Source organism: Gopherus evgoodei, chromosome 11 (genome assembly GCF_007399415.2).
Source record: "Gopherus evgoodei ecotype Sinaloan lineage chromosome 11, rGopEvg1_v1.p, whole genome shotgun sequence".
In the NCBI taxonomy this organism is placed as follows: domain Eukaryota; kingdom Metazoa; phylum Chordata; order Testudines; family Testudinidae; genus Gopherus; species Gopherus evgoodei.
The window spans coordinates 44,655,863-44,672,036 of record NC_044332.1 but is presented as its reverse complement, the minus strand read 5'-3'; the positions used below and the strand labels follow the sequence as shown (position 1 = coordinate 44,672,036).

The window sequence follows — 16,174 nt, the reverse complement described above, 5'->3', positions numbered from 1 at the left end:
CAGAACCCAAACCATCAAAAGAGAAAATCTACCTTTTGCTAGTGTCATCTGACTCCGATAATAAAAATGAACATGCGTCAGTCTGCACTGCTTTGGATTGTTATCGAGCAGAACCCCTCATCAGCACAGAGGCATGCCCCCTGGAATGGTGGTTGAAGCACGAAGGGACATATGAATCTTTAGCTCATTTGGCACGTAAATATCTTGCAACGCTGGCTACAGCAGTGCCATGAGAATGCCTTTTCTCACTTTCAAGTGACATTGTAAACAAGAAGCAGGCAGTATTATCTCCTGCAAATGTAAACAAACTTGTTTGTCTGAGCGATTGGCTGAACAAGAAATAGGACTGAGTGGACTTGCAGGCTCTAAAATTGTACATTGTTTTATTTTTGAATGCAGGTATTTTTGTACATAATTCTACATTTGTAAATTCAATTTTCACGCTCAAAAGATTACACTACAGTACTTGTATTAGGTGAATTGAAAAATACTCTTGTTTTTCTACAGTGCAAGGTCCCTTCCAGTTCTATGAGATAGGTATATTAGTTCCCAATCCCCACTAAGCAGAGGACCTACACTTTTATTTTGAGGGGAGGGATAGCTCAGTGGTTTGAGCATTGGCCTGCTAAACCCAGGGTTGTGAGCTCAATCCTTGAGGGGGCCACTTAGAGAAGTGGGGTAAAAAATCTGGGGATAGGTCCTGCTTTGAGCAGAGGGTTGGACTAGATGACCTACTGAGATCCCTTCCAACCCTGATATTCTATGGCATAGTACTACTTTTCTGCCTTCTTGGAGGTATGCAGAATGGAAGAGGAGGTCTGCCACAAAGACTTAGCAATTTTTAGGACCCTTGTGTGGATGGGCAATACGACCTGGGACAGGGTGGATGAGGGTATGACATTAATGAGGCTGTCAAGTTCCACTGCTAGCTTCTTGACCTCCAAATTCAGGGTGGCAGCCACTCTTTTGAGCAGGGCTTGGTGCTCCTTGAATTTGCTGGGCGGAAAGAGGGCACTGCTCGTTTGGGAGGGGCAGGGCACCGCTTCATCAGGAGATGATGAAGTGCAATTAGTGCAACTAATAGTTCATACTCAAAAGACAGTTTTAATACAGAAGACCCACCCTTTTGTCAATATTGTGATACACATGTATTCACAGCTCTGCATGTTTAAAAATCCATTAATTCATCTTGCACTTAACTTAATGGTCTAGCTCATTAACTATCAACAAAATACAAAGGAGACAGAACAATGGACTCTAAGAACCGCTAACGCTCTTGTGATGCAAGACAAGGTGCTCCAACCAACCATCCCATGCAATAAGAATGAACCAGACGGGCGAACAAGGGAGCGCCACATCCGAACCTAAGGATACCACCAAGGCAAAAGTCTCCAACAACTGTGCATCCATGTGGGCATGCACACACCTAGAATGGAATTGACATGAGCAAGCACTCGAAGTAGTACAGAATCAGTAAGGGTTTGATTTTGTAAAATGCAGACCGCTGAGCACACTAAACTCTCAAGATGGTCAGAACCTCAAAGAATTCAACTGAAGCAGCACAAAATGAATAATGCCATTACTTTCCCACTTCCAGCCACAATGCATGGAAGTACAGGAGAGAAGGAAGTCCAGAACAAGGATACATTTTGCCTGGGCTCCCTGCCTGGCTCCTGGAAGCGGCCGGCATGTTTCTGCAGCCCCTAGATGGGGGCAGGGCCATGGGGGCTTCATGTGTTGCCCCCACCCTGAGCGCCTGCTACGCAGCTCCCATTGGCTGAGAACCACAGTTAATGGGAGCTGTGGGAGTGGTGCCTGCAGTTGAAGGCAGTGTGCAGAGCTGCCTGGCTGGCCACGCCTCTGCCTAGGAGCCCTAGGGATGGATGGAGGGACATGTTGCTGCTTCTGGGAAGCCTTCTGAGGTAAGCGCTGCCCCAAGCCCTCACTCTATCCCTACCCCAATCCCCAGCCCCCTCCCACTCCCAAACTCCTGCTAATGCTGTGGGGGGGGAGACCCGCAGTGGCCCAAGACTGCCCTAGCAGCGGTCGGTGTGGCCGGCCCCGGGGCTGCCTGACCAGCTCGAGCGGCCCCTGGGCCGGTCGCATCAGCAATCATGGAGGTCCCAGAAAGTCACAGAATCCATGACTTCTGTGACAGACTTGCAGCCTTAACTATGATGTTAGCATTGAGAGATTTTTTTTTTAATCCTGGAACTAAACAACAGATACCAAATCTCAACCACATATTTAAATAATTGTGTTTCATCCAGTCCTGTACCTCCCCCACCTTAGTATGACTGTTTGGGCCTTCACTGGACCCACTAAAGGATAGGCACCAAAGACAACACGGTGACAGGTGCCATGGCAGTTAGGGAGGTTGCACAACCCTAGATAACTCAATAAATCAGTTATACATTTCGCCTAAAGTACCCAGACATAATCCAAAAGATATTTTTAAGTAAATTATTTTCTAACTGATGCAATGCTTTAAAGTAATATAGGTAACATTAAAACTAAAAGGTGGAACAAATGCTGTCATTTTGTGTCAGAAGACTACTGTGCAAGACACCATAAATATATTAGGAGCCAGGTAGATTACTTTAAACCCCTATACTGTGGGTTTGACGTGTTCGATACCACAGGTATGTTAAAACAATCTTTTTCATTTTATTCAAATATTTGTAAAAACATGTAATGATTTTGATTAAAGTCATACAAAATGTTTACAACAAAACTTCGTTGCCTGGGAATTTCAATTGTGTGGACTTGTAAGTTTCTCTCATAACTACAATTTTTATAAACCACCTATCCAAGACTTAAGAGAAAACTTGATAAATCATGCAACTGCTTTGTCCAGTATCTTAAGAGTATAAATGAGGCTTCAGAGAGGGGAAACATAATTCAATAACAGGTTTTAAAAAAAATAAATCAGATGTGAATTATATAAACATAGTGAGAGGGAGCTGATTAAATGATGCACTGAACACTATCTTGTTATAAAGACAAAGTGTTGTTACTATTAAGAGCTGAGTAAAGCCTTTTTATGGATCAAGTTGGATGCATGTCAATTAACACAACTGTAAGGATAAATTAACCTACCTGTGGCAAAAGGATCATGTAAATGTCCCGCTCTGTTCATTTCTTCTGAGTTTATGTCTACACTCAAATTGCTAGTGGCACCGCTGCAGCACTGCTTCAGTGTAGACATTCACTATAGTGACAGAAGTTCTCCCTTCACCATAGTTAAGTTATAGCTATACTTAATGCTATAGCAGCACAGCTGTGCCACAGCAGCGGTTCACTACCTATGCTGACCGGAGTTAAGCCAACTTAATTTTGTAGTATAGACCAAGCTTTTATCTACCTCCCTGAAAGACTGTAGATAGGTCGACCGGGGTTAGTTCGGCATCTCTCAGTGGTGTGGAATTTCCACAGTTGTGAGAGACGAAGCTGTGCTGATGTAAATTTTCAGTGTAGTCCAGCTCTGAAGCATCTAACACTGGCCGCTTTCGGAAGATAAGATGGACCATGGGTCTGACCCAGTATGGATATTCTTATATAACCCATCCAGAAGTTTTGGAGAAGGGGCTTTGCTGAATATTGTTTTGGGTAAGTGTGAGTGCATGTGTGCGTGTGAGAGAAGTGAGAGTGAGAAAATTAGCAGAAGAGAGAGAAACTGAGAACAGACAAGAACAAAGAGGCAGAGGAAAAAGGCAAGAAAGTCAAGCATTAGCTTCTGAGCACAGTGATCCTAGAAAAAGCTAGATAGCAAGTTCTCTGGGTCTAATGTTGGCTAAAGAGGCTTGATGCTGTAAGCTAAGAATCCAGGGCCGCCCGGGGGAGAGGGGGGGCAAGTGGGGCAATTTGCCCCACGCCCCGGGCCCTGCAGGGGCCTCCAAAAGAGTTCTTCGGGGCCCCTGGAGCAGGGTCCTTCACTTGCTCTGGGAGCCCCGGAGCTTCTTAGACTACAGGTCTTCAGCGGCAATTTGGTAGTGGTGGATCCTTCCACCCCGGGACCCAACACTGAAGTGCTGGGTCTTCGGCAGCAATTCAGCCCTGTAAGAAACTAGTTATTTTGTTCTTTGTTCCTCCTGAATTCACAGAAGCAGGACTTTGTATATTCCTTGTAAATAAACAACACTGCATAAAACAGAGACTCCACCCACTTCTACTTCCAATACATAGATCAGGGAGCTAGAAAGGTCATGATCTGACCACTTTTAAGCAGTGCTGCCATACTAAATCAATATGGCTTCTGTCAGAGAGACCCAGTACTGAAATCTGATCTGGTTGTCCCTCCAGAGAGATGGAATGGCCAGGCCAAATTTCAGGGAGTGGCAATGTAACCTGGTGCATAGGGTCACATCACTGCTGCCAGATGGAGGAGCACTGCAACTTGGTGCACAGGGAACCTGTTCCTGTACAGCAGAGCACGGGGAAGTCTGCCAAGAACTCAACTCCTGGCAGCACTGGCTCATGCATTGTGTGGATAAGAAAGAGGGAACCTCCCTAGCGGAGCCAGACACAGGGTCCTACGAGGGGTCGGGACCAAAACAACTCACGTGGATGGACAGGGACGAGAATTTACATCCCCCTCCCCACCATGTATCTGATTTGGTGCCACTGGTTTCCCCAGGGCACTAGACTCTGACTAGCCACTTAGATTAGCCAGAGGCAGCGTTACATTTAGGAGCAACCAAGTTGCAGACAGCACCTCAACTGGGTCTGGCCAACCCAAACAGAATACGCCTCCTTCAGTCAACAGGTTTGTTTGAGAAGGGCCCGGATAACAGCCGGCGTTTCCTGGAGACTTGTTTGCCCTTCGCCACAGCAGCAGCTCGCTTCTGCTTTCCAAGCAGCCTTCAGCCATTGCTGGGCTTTGCGCCCCCCCGGGGGCGGGCAGACACACCCGGCCGCTAGACGCAGAGCGGGGCTGCGCTGCAGCCTTTCGCAGACTCGCGGGGGTCCGTCCCCGGGCGGGAGGAGATACCCACGACGCTCGCGTTTGGCCTGGGAGCGCTTTGCCCGCCCCGTACGGGACAGTTACCGGGGAGCTGCGGCCGCTACCCCGCCCTGAGGGGATAGGACTAGGCCCTGCCAGCACGCAAGCGGGGACCGCGGCCCGGGAACCGGCCGCACCCACACGGGGCCGGGATGGTGGAGCAGTGGCGGCCGCCTCAACAGGGCTCCTAAGGGACGAGGCGCCCCAGCTACCGGCCCTGAGGGCCTCGCACCGCGCCCCAAATAGTTCCCCCCTCCCCGGCCCAGGGGGTCGGCGTCCGACGCCCCCAGCGAAGGGGGCAGCTCACCTCGTGTGGCGGGAAGATGCGGAACGGGCGGCCGGGCTCGCCTCACAGCGCCTCTCCAGCCAGCGGAGCCGCTGCTGCGTCCAGGTGAGCGCCAGGGGCTGGGGCCTGCACTGCGCCTGCGCGCCGCCCCACCCCAGCTTTACCTGGTCGCCCAGGTGCGCGGAGCAGGGAGCCTGAGCGAAGCTCGCGTGTCCCAGCCACCCGCGAGACTCACCGGCCCCCGGCGCTCTTGGGCTGCTCAGCATCTGCTGCTGACAGGGACTCCTCCTGGGCGCCAATAGCAGCCGGCAGGCGCTGTTGGCTTGAAATGCGCACCTGGTTTCCCCTCCCCCGGCCCCGGGCTTGGGCCTCGCCTGGGGGTAGCAGAATTAGCCCTAGAAAGCGCTCACTTCCACATGAAATGCTCATTAGTCTACCAGTCCATTTAAGATGAGAAACAAGCTTCCCACTTCCATGGCCAAGACTCACAGTTTCAGTTGTGCCACTTACACTTTCCCTCTTCTGCTATGCAGGAACATTTATTTTATTTGATAGAAGTAGCCATCGACCCCCTCTGTAGTGGGGTAGAGTTACACATTTTCACTTTTGCTTTGACACACTCCTCCAAAGCCATGATCATCCCTCCCACTACCCCCCACCCTTTGTCAGATTTACAAACCCCTGATAAATTACACCTGACAAAGCAATGCTACATAAACAGTTCAAACATTCCCCAGGCCTCAATTTTTCTTGGTTTTACCAAATTTTTGCTATTTAAAACTCGTTTAATTCTTCAGGATTACTTTACAGAATATAAACATTAGGGTAGGGACTGCCACTCAGTGTTCCTACAGCACCTACCCACTAGAGGCCACAGCTGGCATAGGGCAGGTCTCTCACCAGCTCTAACAGTACACTATTGTAACAGCACCATAAGAATTACTGTCTTTTAATACATTTTTAGTTTTTTTTTAGCTTGCCCTATCATTCATCAATTGCATGGCACAGTAGATTCTGCAGTTCTTTGCTTTAATTCATTATAAAAATACAATCATCACAGATTATGACTCATGAGCTGACATTAAGAATCCATATTAAGAATGTTTTTAGTTCTGTACAAATAGAGTTGAAGGAATGAACTGTGCCTTGTCTGTCTTGTTCTAATGAGGGTCCAGACAAAAGACAGCAAACACACTTGAAGTTAGATTTATATATTAGAATAAGCTTACTATAATAAAGATTCCACAAGTACTACAATTTTATTATACTCATATTGTTTGCATACTTGTAAAACAAGAAATATCAAAACTGTACAAATCTTCAAGTTTAAACCTTGTACCCCACAGAACTTAGCACATTTGGTAATGTTTCCCTTAACTTTCTTTTGCCCTTGTCTTCTATAAATAGTTGCATGGAGTGAGTAACTTTTAGGAAAACTGTAATTTTCTACCCCTTTCCCCACTTTTAATTTCCAATGTGTAGATGTGTGGGGTTTTTTTTTGCAGTGTTTCAGAGCTGACATTTAAAAATTGAGCAGCAGGATGCTCTGGTTTTCCTCCAAAAGGATAAGTGCTGTATGTAAGAGTGGGTTGACCAGGTACACCCAGCATGCATTACTGGGGAAAAAAACATTTAAAAAGCTCTGAAAGATAGGATTGCAGTGAGTTCCTTCCTTTTATAATGGCAGTATAAAAATCTCCTCTCAAACACTGTGTCACATAATGCAGAAAACTTTCAACTTTACATATAATAAAAATCATACACAGAACCAAATTTGTGGTGTGACTCTGTTCTGAAAAGTGACTGTGCGGAAAAATGACAAGGTAATGTCCTATGTTTGTGTCTCTCAAACTTCCAGATCACATGTTCTTTATAATTTTTTTTTAAATTAAACAATCTCAAAGTTAAGCTGTCTTTTTTTTCTGGCTCGCTGATAAGTATTCTGCTATTAGAATTAAGATAACTTGTTTTGCCTAGCCAAAATGGAATCCAGCTCATTCTCCTGTTTTTATACTGACTGCAGTGGTAACCGGAATTAAACACAACTAAGTTTATCAGTAAAGCAAGCACCTAGGATTCCTGGTTCCACTGTGTATGCAAACTGGAGCTGGGCTTAATCACATTCAGCCACTTGCTTACCATGATTCATGGTAATCTGTGCTGACTACTGAGGCCACTTCCAGATTATAAATACAAGGTGTTCTTGTATGAGTTCATCCAAGTAAATTCTAGTCTACCTCCTAGGCTTTATCTCCACCATGTAACAGATGTTAAAAGTACAAAAAACTTGCCTTCTCTACAGTAAAATTCCACCAAATGTTAAAAAAAAAAAAAAAACTTTCTCCTAGTGAACGCAGTCTAAAGTGTAGCCAGCATCATGTCATCTAACCCCATTCTATTCAACCATGTTCAAATATGGCAAAAATTGGTAATGTGTGCACAGCCTAAAAAGGTGTCAATTTTCAGAGGAGGACTGCATTCACTCATTTCTCAATTTTTTGCTAGTTTGCTAATTATCAAGACTAGCATTATGTATGTTTAAACAAAAGGCTGAGCAGGGGCAAACCCATTTTCTCTTCATAGTTATTTCTGCAGTGAAATAAAAGTGGTTCAATTGTAAAAATAATTTCTATAGGCAGACTCTGTTACAAAATGAGTTTATGATTTCACTGCAAGATGAAGAAAGAAGAAGCTGGCCATAAAAGACCTTTTTCAGGATGTGAAATAATTGCACTAGGAGGAACACAACAACATGGCAGGTGAGTTACACTGCTTTATCTAAATAGTTTTTTAACCCATAGCCCATTCTAAAAGTCCTATAAGTAATAGAAAAAAAAAAGATCCAAAGTACTAGCTAGGGCTATAACTTTTTCAGATAAGGGTTAAATGTTTAGAGAACTGAATAGAGGTAGCAGGTAAAGGTCTGTTCATGGGGTGTTTATAAGCACTGCAGGAACAGAGCTTCAGGGCTGTGTTTTTTAGGGGCAGTGGAAGAAGGGAGTTTCATTAACGTGGTTGACAGAAAAGAGGGAATCGAGGTCTGGAATGAGAACATCTGGTCACGAGTGAAATACAGCAGGGACAGATGGATGGTGATATTTCAATTCCTGCAGAGGCTAGGAGCATCACCTCAACCCTTATTTGGGAGGTTTGGTTTCTGCACCACTGCACATCTTGAAATGGTGCTCCTAATATCAACAAGACTAGAGCATCAGGCATCCTCTTCCTCCAGAACTCTTCCTCACTAGCTTCTAATCTATGACAATTATTTAAAGTTCTAGGGGTTGTTCTTACTATCTTGCACTCTTTGCCATACAATAGGTTAAATACAACCAGAAGTACATGCTTTCTATTTAAAGTACTAGTGTACATTACTAATAAAATTTTCTTAAGTCAATAGTGAACAAAATACTGTGTTGTTCTAGAGGCAGCATTGTTACACAGAAAAAAAAAAAAAGTCATTTCCTGATGCTTCAATTCCATAGGTTACTGCAAATCTTAGAGCATATAGCATAAATACCAGAAAATGCACAGCAGTTTGGGGCCACTAAAATTTCACTTGACCAGCCAAGCAAAGAATTTGTAAAGCAAATAGTCAAAACCCAGAAGGATGCAGCACACCATCACAAGTAGACGAAGAAAGCACTAAAGAAGGAACATTGGTTTTTGAACCTCTGCCAACTTGAAGAGGAATGTTTTAGTCTTAAGCTAGTGTCCTGACTCTCCTCTCTCAGGAAAAAAACAGAAAAAAATTCTTTTCACCAAAATGTAGGAACACCCCCCCCCCCCAGTAAGCTTAGAGAGAGAAGATCTAAGTCCTATTGTCCATCCCATACTAGCATAAATTGATCCCTACTGTACCCTTTTGAATTTGAAATGACTAATATACTGTATATTTTATATTTTAATAGAAGTCACTCAAAATTTGTTCTACTCAGTTTCATCACAGCATTCCTAGTTACATGCCTCAGGCTTTCTCTAAAGAAAGATACACATCTCTTCCATGATGTGTGTATCTTTCAGTTACTTATAAACAATATTTTATATTTCCCATTGATCATCAGTTAGTAAAGCCATACAGATTTATCCCCCCCCCCCTGCCCAGGGCAGACCCTCCAGGCCTTTATTTTTATTTATTTAGCATTTAACAAAATGGGAAGGAATTAAGAATCTTTCTGGTATTGAATTTCCCAGAACTGTATCAGTATTCTATATGCAGTCTCACCAGTGCTGTACAGAGAAATCAGTTCCCGAGTCCATGACATAATGCCTTTGCAGACAGCTCAGAATAGCTTTTGCTTTCTTTGCTACCACATCAAATTGCAAGCTCCTATCCAATTTCTGCCCATTATCACTGTAGCTACTTTTTGGCATTATCATTTTCCAAGAATCTCTAACTGAATATCTGTGTTTACAATTATTTTTCCCTAGATTTATTGGTTTGTATTTTCCAGATTTAATTTCATATCTCACCCATATTTTTAACATCTGACTTGGTAATTTTTTGTCCCTGCTGATATTTGGAGCACCTTTTGATTTAGTACCATCTATAAATGTAATTAGTTTGCCATTTACCATTTCTTGCAGATCATTCCAAGATATCCAGTTTTTGGATGCTATCACACTTGATTCAGAATATTCAATAACCAGAATATGAAGTTGTCTTTTACCAGAATATGCAAAATGTTCAGTGTAGAACTACTCTAACAAAACCCAAATTTTTATGGGTCTCTCATGTTATATTTATCCAGATCTTTTCACATGAGGCCTGGGCAGTACTGTCTTTATAAAAATGACAGCATTCAGGATTTGTTTACAATACAAGGAACCATATTATCCAAAACCAGTTTTAAAAGGCACTGTTCCCAGAATGGTGCCTGTGAAAGTTTCTACAATTTCCCTGGTGAGCACAGACCAGGTGTAAACATCACCTGGATGAAGGCCTGATTCTGAAACTTTTATGCATCTGAGCAACTTTATACATTTAAGGAATCCCACATGCTGCAGTGATAATGGATTGTTACTACTGATGAGTAAAATACTTTATTTTTAAGTGTAAAGTTTTCTTAATTGAACATCTTAATGTTTGATGCTTAATATTCTGGTACATGCTTAGAGCATAAAATCCTGGTTCCACTGTGTATGCAATCTGGATCTGGGCTTAATCACACTGAGCCACATGCTAACCATGATTCATACTAATCTATGCTGACCACTGGCCAGTGTACACATGTACTCTTATTTTAAAATTATTCAGTATTAGATCGATTAGTCTGCTTATTTTAGCTAGTGAAATTATTGCTGTTTTACCTCTAAGATAATTCTTATGGTATTGGCATAGTGCTCAAAACAGAGATAGAAAAGCAGTCTACCAGAGCCTGTTCTGCTTACAGTCAGAAAAGCTACCCTATGGATGTCCTCCTAGAAAATACTTCAGGGATCCTAAACCAAAAGGGTGGGGGGGGGGAAGGGGGGAGAAGAGAGAAAACACCTCTGGTTTGTGTTGCTATAGCCACAGCACACTTAGATCTCGAGTGAATGAATCAATAGAAAACACACTCACTCCCATCCCTTGTTCACCAAAGGCAAGAGTGGAAGCTGGGTTGCTAGGAAACATCATACTGAAAATTGGAGCTCTTTGAAATTAACATAGCTGACTTCCCTCAATCCCAGGAGCCTCTTCTATTCAAAACCATTAGGAAGGTGGCTTGGAAAAAGGCTACAAAAGAAATAACTACTAAAATAAAAAACAGAAGATCAGGAATCAGCATTTCCAATTAACCAGACTAAACAGAAATGAAACAAGGTCATTCAGCAGTTTAAAAAAAAAAGCAGTTTGAGAGAGAACGTAAAGAATACAAAATGATAAGAGTTTGAAGTGGTTCATAAGGACCAATGAGAAAACATTTAATTCATCTGAGAAAAGTACATTTAAGCAACACTTAAGACACACTGTCTATAATCACAGCATATTTTTTCATCTTTGGATTTAAAGGTTTCTTCCCCCGCTTCCGTCCTAAAAAGATTTCATCCTTAACAAGACCAGACATTAGGGACTGGAAGGCTCAGGGATTCTTAATGGAAAATTGAAAGCCTTTTACCAGGGTTGCCAATATGAATACAGCCCTGTTTGGTAAAGACAGGAAATTATAACAATCAGATGGTAGTTGAGTGACCTTGTGGTCTCAGTTCAGTTCCTAGCAACTAGTGTTTACACATCACAAAATGTCCATGATCAAACCTTCCTTATTCCCTCCCCATAGTCTGTTCTTTCTAATGAGACAGCCAAGATTAAATGGACAAGATGAGTGAGGTAATATCTTTTAGTGGACCAACTTCTGTTGGTGGGAGAGACAAGCTTTTGAGTTTACACAGAACTATTCAGGTCTTGGAAATGTATGCAGTGTCACAACAAAATATAAGGTGGAATAGATTGTTTAGCATAAGTAGTTAACACATATTTCAAGCTCTATGTAAGCTTGAAAGCTTGTCTTTCTCTCACCAGAAGCTGGGCAACTGAAATATATTACCTTACCCATCTTGTATTTCTAATATCCTTGGACCAGCATGGTTACAACAACGCTATATACAAAGATTAAATGGATACAGAAACAGAACTACTTGTGCCTCTTTTGAATAGACCGACATCTTCTAATTAGCATCATGAAATAAACCATTCAGTTTTCACTTTTGACTTAAAAACCAAGTGTTGATCCAGCTCCCATTAATACAAATGGAGGCAGGCCGAGGCTGGCAGAACTGGGTTGGGTGTGAGAAAGCGGGTGAATCTGTGGCTCCCCTTCAGTGAGTCAGGGGCTGCGTCTACACTACCAAAAATAGGACCTGTGATTCTTTAGTGCCCTCTGGTGCAGTTCTGATCGTGGTACCAACAGTGGAAGCTGTAGAGTGTGCAGGCCTGCTTATAAGCCTTTACCATGTCATCTAACCCTACTGTTAGACAACACACTAGTAACAATGTCCGAGTTCTACTTAATACAACATCTTTAACCGCTGCTACCACCAGTAGAGCTGCATTAGTGAATTACAGATCTCACTTTTGCTAGTGAAGACAAGGCCAGGAGCAGAATACTGCACCATAAAACACATCTCAGAGCACAGCAGATACAAGATTTGTGTGGCAGTCAATATTGTTCCAGCTGGGCAAAATAATCATTCACAAATGACATCAGGGGCCAATTCCTCCACAAGACAGCAGCTTTTCTTCACCCATGATCTACAGGATTTAGAAGCTGCATACTTCCCTTCCTCTGCAGCCCTCCCAAACAGTCCCTTCAACAAGAACTGTCAGAGGAAACTACGCAAAGTTAACATTTCAATTTCTTGTGTTCCGTCCCTCACCCACAGATTTTACTGCAAAATGCCTTGATATGGTCCCTGTTAGTTTAAAAAAAGTCAATCTGGATATTGTACCCAATTACTGGTAGCTATGTCAGATATGATTTTTAAGTTGTTTCCTTTATGTAGGCTACACATCCTTAACAGACATTTTAAAGTGTCATGTCTTTTTACGGACCTTACAAAATGTCAACATAAGCAGCCAGAATTACTTCAGGAAACTGAAATTAGCTATTTTAGGAAGTTAATTACTGTTTTGAAAAGTTCTCTTTTCTTGCCAAAATAACTTTTTTGAGAAAGATAAACACAATGTGCTATTTGAAGACATAATGCTGTAGTGCAACAACTTCTGTAGAGTAAGATATTATACTAGTCAAGAGAAAAGCATTCAGAACCCACTCATTAGTCAATCTTCCCCATTTGTGGGATGAAACTGTTCTTATAGGACAGCCAGTATCTTGTGTACTGAGTACAAAATCTTTGATTGCTATACCCAAAACTCTCTCTCTGCAAAACATTTTATAGATTAAATGAGACAAACCATAATTTGTTATACACGCATAACTATTAGTTATACATGGATATACTTACTACATCAATGGATGGACATTCAAAACCAGAAGTATTTTAAAATGAAATACTTCAGAATGTTACGAATATTTCTCACAACTGGGAATACTGATTTTCCTAGCCTTTTAAAAATCAATTATTTAAATAGCTTTACCAAATATTACAAAAAAATTAATCTGTTACTAAATGCTAAATCTCAATTAGGTCATTTTCATTTAAAACCATATTAAAAACATAAATCTACTGCTTTCCCACTTTACCCACATAGCTCAGTTAAAAGTGAATGTAAAAATAAAACCTCATTTACAAATATCTCTGTAGCAACAGTATAAATAAAGCTTACATTGAGATAGTTAATTAAGTCAATTTGCTGGAACTGAGAAATCGTAAGTAATCATTAAAGGAGAATTAAGGACAGGTTGTTGTCTTTAGTGATGAACAAAACCAGTGACCTCCAGAGGAGGACGACAAATTACACTGAGTTTAAAATGCTGTGCCGCAAATGACAGCACTTAAGACAGGAAACACCTTGTTCTTGTTCCATTTCTTCCCTGCCTTTTCTCTGATCAGAGATTGCTATATGCTCAGGAAGTAGAGAGGGTTAGTCTATTTTATTTTAAACATTCTGATTTTTTTAAAATATAAGTTATTTACAGTGTATAGTTTGGGATACATGTCTTATCTTCCAAAAACATTTTCAAATTATATCTGAAACTTTTTGATAGTTAGTAAATTATCACTAGCAGAAGACCGATGAATATTCTAGTTGTAGGTGAATCTGTTTGTGAGAAGTGCACTCAATCAGTACTACATAAACCCATGTGGCCTTCACTGTAGCTATTTGTATTTTCAGATGTCTCTTCTTCACACAGCAAAGTAGTATTTCTTTCTATTGTGGAACAGGACTGCAAGACTGGTTATTTGTATACAGTTTAAAGTTAGTACCTTCTAGAAGAGAGCAATGGAAATCACATGTCAGTTTCCTGTCTAGTACAAAATGGTAATTCATACACACACAGGGCCATCCTTACCCATACGCAAAGTACGCAGCTGGGTAGGGCACCAGGAAAGTTCAGGCACCAAATTTCCTGGTGCCCTGCGCAGCTGCATGCTGCTCTAGCCCCTGCCCCACCTCTTCCCCAGGCCCCCCACCCCAGCCCCGCCTCTTCCCATCCCCTGCTCTGCCCCCACCCCACCTCTTCCCACCACTGAGGACTGCAGAAGGGCTGGGCCTGCACTCATCGGTGGCGGGAAGTGCAGCGACCTGGCCCTACCCACACCGCCGGTGAGTGCTGGGGTGTGGTTCCCTTCTGCCCCCCAAGTCTGCTCTCCCCACTCCCCCACGGAGGCCTGGGCTCCCCACCCCCGCGGGAGGGTTACATAGGGCCCCAGAGTAGCTAGGGATGGCCCTGTACACACTATTTCTTTTTTAGTTTGTCAAATCCTGCTCTACTGGAGAAAAGGTAAATCCACAGCTCTGAAGAAAGAATCTCTCCATTCCTTGAAGGGTAACTATATACGAGATCTAAATGATGTGTACAGTATTTATAATATTTACATACTGAATGGCCATTTCTTCATTGTAATATCCAATACATAATTTCCAAAATTGGATAAAAATTCAGCGATCCATACAAATAAGGTTCAAGTCCTTAAAGATGAACGGGCCTTGTCAAGTATCTCCTTTCTGATCTTTGGGTAGTTTGGGTGTGCTTTTAGGACCTGTTAAAGGCAAACAATACACACAGTTTAAAACCAGTTATAAAGCAGCCTAAAACGAACAAGTACTCTCATCAGTTATTTCCGTCATCATTTTGAGCTTCATTTTAAGCCTTCTAATAAATTGGTAACAGTTTGATGATTTTGCTTATAAATACATCACAGCAGATGTACAAATGTCAAACAGCTGTATCATAAAGACAATCTTGTCCTTTCCACCCACCACGTGGACTTGGGGAGAAATTGCAGGGAGAAACTAGCCAGTGATTCCAGCCATTAGGAGCACCTGCAGAAGCAGCCAAACAGGGACCATCAGACATTCAGAGAACTTCCTAGTTTTGACTGGACTTTCTTTGCTCTGTGCTGATTGGCTGTTTGCTCCAACCCCTTCCCTCTCTGCCTTCCAATAGGATAGGTCTGCTCTGGAGCTGGAAGGTGTAATTTCCAGTTTGAGAAAACATAGCTGTGCTGGCTCTGATCGAGCCAACATGCTAAAAATAGAAGCATGGCTGTGGCAGTACAGGGTAGCCACTCAAGTATATATATACCTAGGGTGTTGGACAGGATTGTTCTTAGGGCATCTAGCCCATCCTGCTGCTCTCACACACACTTCATCTCAGCTTCACTCCACACCAGCCCCTTTCCCTCTTCTCCACTGCACTGTCCCCCTCACATCCTTGCTTTTACTATCCCCTCCCTTCACTTTTCTTTCCATTTAGCTCATCCCTCCCTAATTAACCTCCTCCCATATAAACAAAAAACATGGCTTTAGCAAGAGCTTTGCAGACATTGTTCACTTGGCTTCTCTGCTATATTCCTTTCCTCAGTCCTGTGTGTCTCTTAACAGTTTAACCCCTTGGGGCATGAACTGTCTGCTAATCTGTTCAGTGCCTAGCACAATAAGGCCCCATTCTTGATTGATGCTTAGGCATGACCATTATAAACATCATTAATAACAGGTGATCTACGTAATATTCAAATATACATTTTTTTCCTCATAACTTTCAACCTCATCCCTTTCACCCTTCAGATTGAGAATGTTTGAGTCAGCCACAATATACTGGAACAGTTAAACAGAACTGTTGTTAAATATTAATTTACACCAAATTTCAAAAGGTTATTGTGGTCATATAAAATTTATTTTACAGAGACACTACTGAAAAGTTACTCTTCTACTAGTCTTTCATGTGACATTAACACCGGAATTCTGCTCTCAAATTTCATTAACTTAAGTTACACTT

The 16,174-nt window shown here is 42.4% G+C and overlaps 3 protein-coding genes across 7 annotated transcripts in view; all 3 read right to left on the bottom strand.

The window, feature by feature from the left end:
• The window catches only part of GALNT3 (polypeptide N-acetylgalactosaminyltransferase 3), a 44,768-nt gene extending 39,376 nt beyond the window's left edge, over window positions 1–5,392 (bottom strand). For all 3 annotated transcript variants that reach the window (XR_004002540.1, XM_030579483.1, XM_030579484.1), the window contains exon 1: window positions 5,310–5,392. The gene's annotated coding sequence lies outside the window, so the exon portion shown is untranslated. The remainder of the gene's footprint in view (window positions 1–5,309) is intronic.
• Window positions 1–16,174, bottom strand: part of LOC115659409 (sodium channel protein type 3 subunit alpha) — a 964,414-nt gene that overhangs the window by 499,308 nt on the left and 448,932 nt on the right. The window lies entirely within an intron of this gene.
• TTC21B (tetratricopeptide repeat domain 21B) overlaps window positions 14,400–16,174 on the bottom strand; it is a 103,428-nt gene continuing 101,653 nt past the window's right edge. For both annotated transcript variants that reach the window (XM_030579480.1, XM_030579482.1), the window contains one exon: window positions 14,400–14,936. In XM_030579480.1, the coding sequence (XP_030435340.1) occupies window positions 14,859–14,936 (78 nt within the window). In that variant the 3' untranslated portion in view covers window positions 14,400–14,858. The remainder of the gene's footprint in view (window positions 14,937–16,174) is intronic.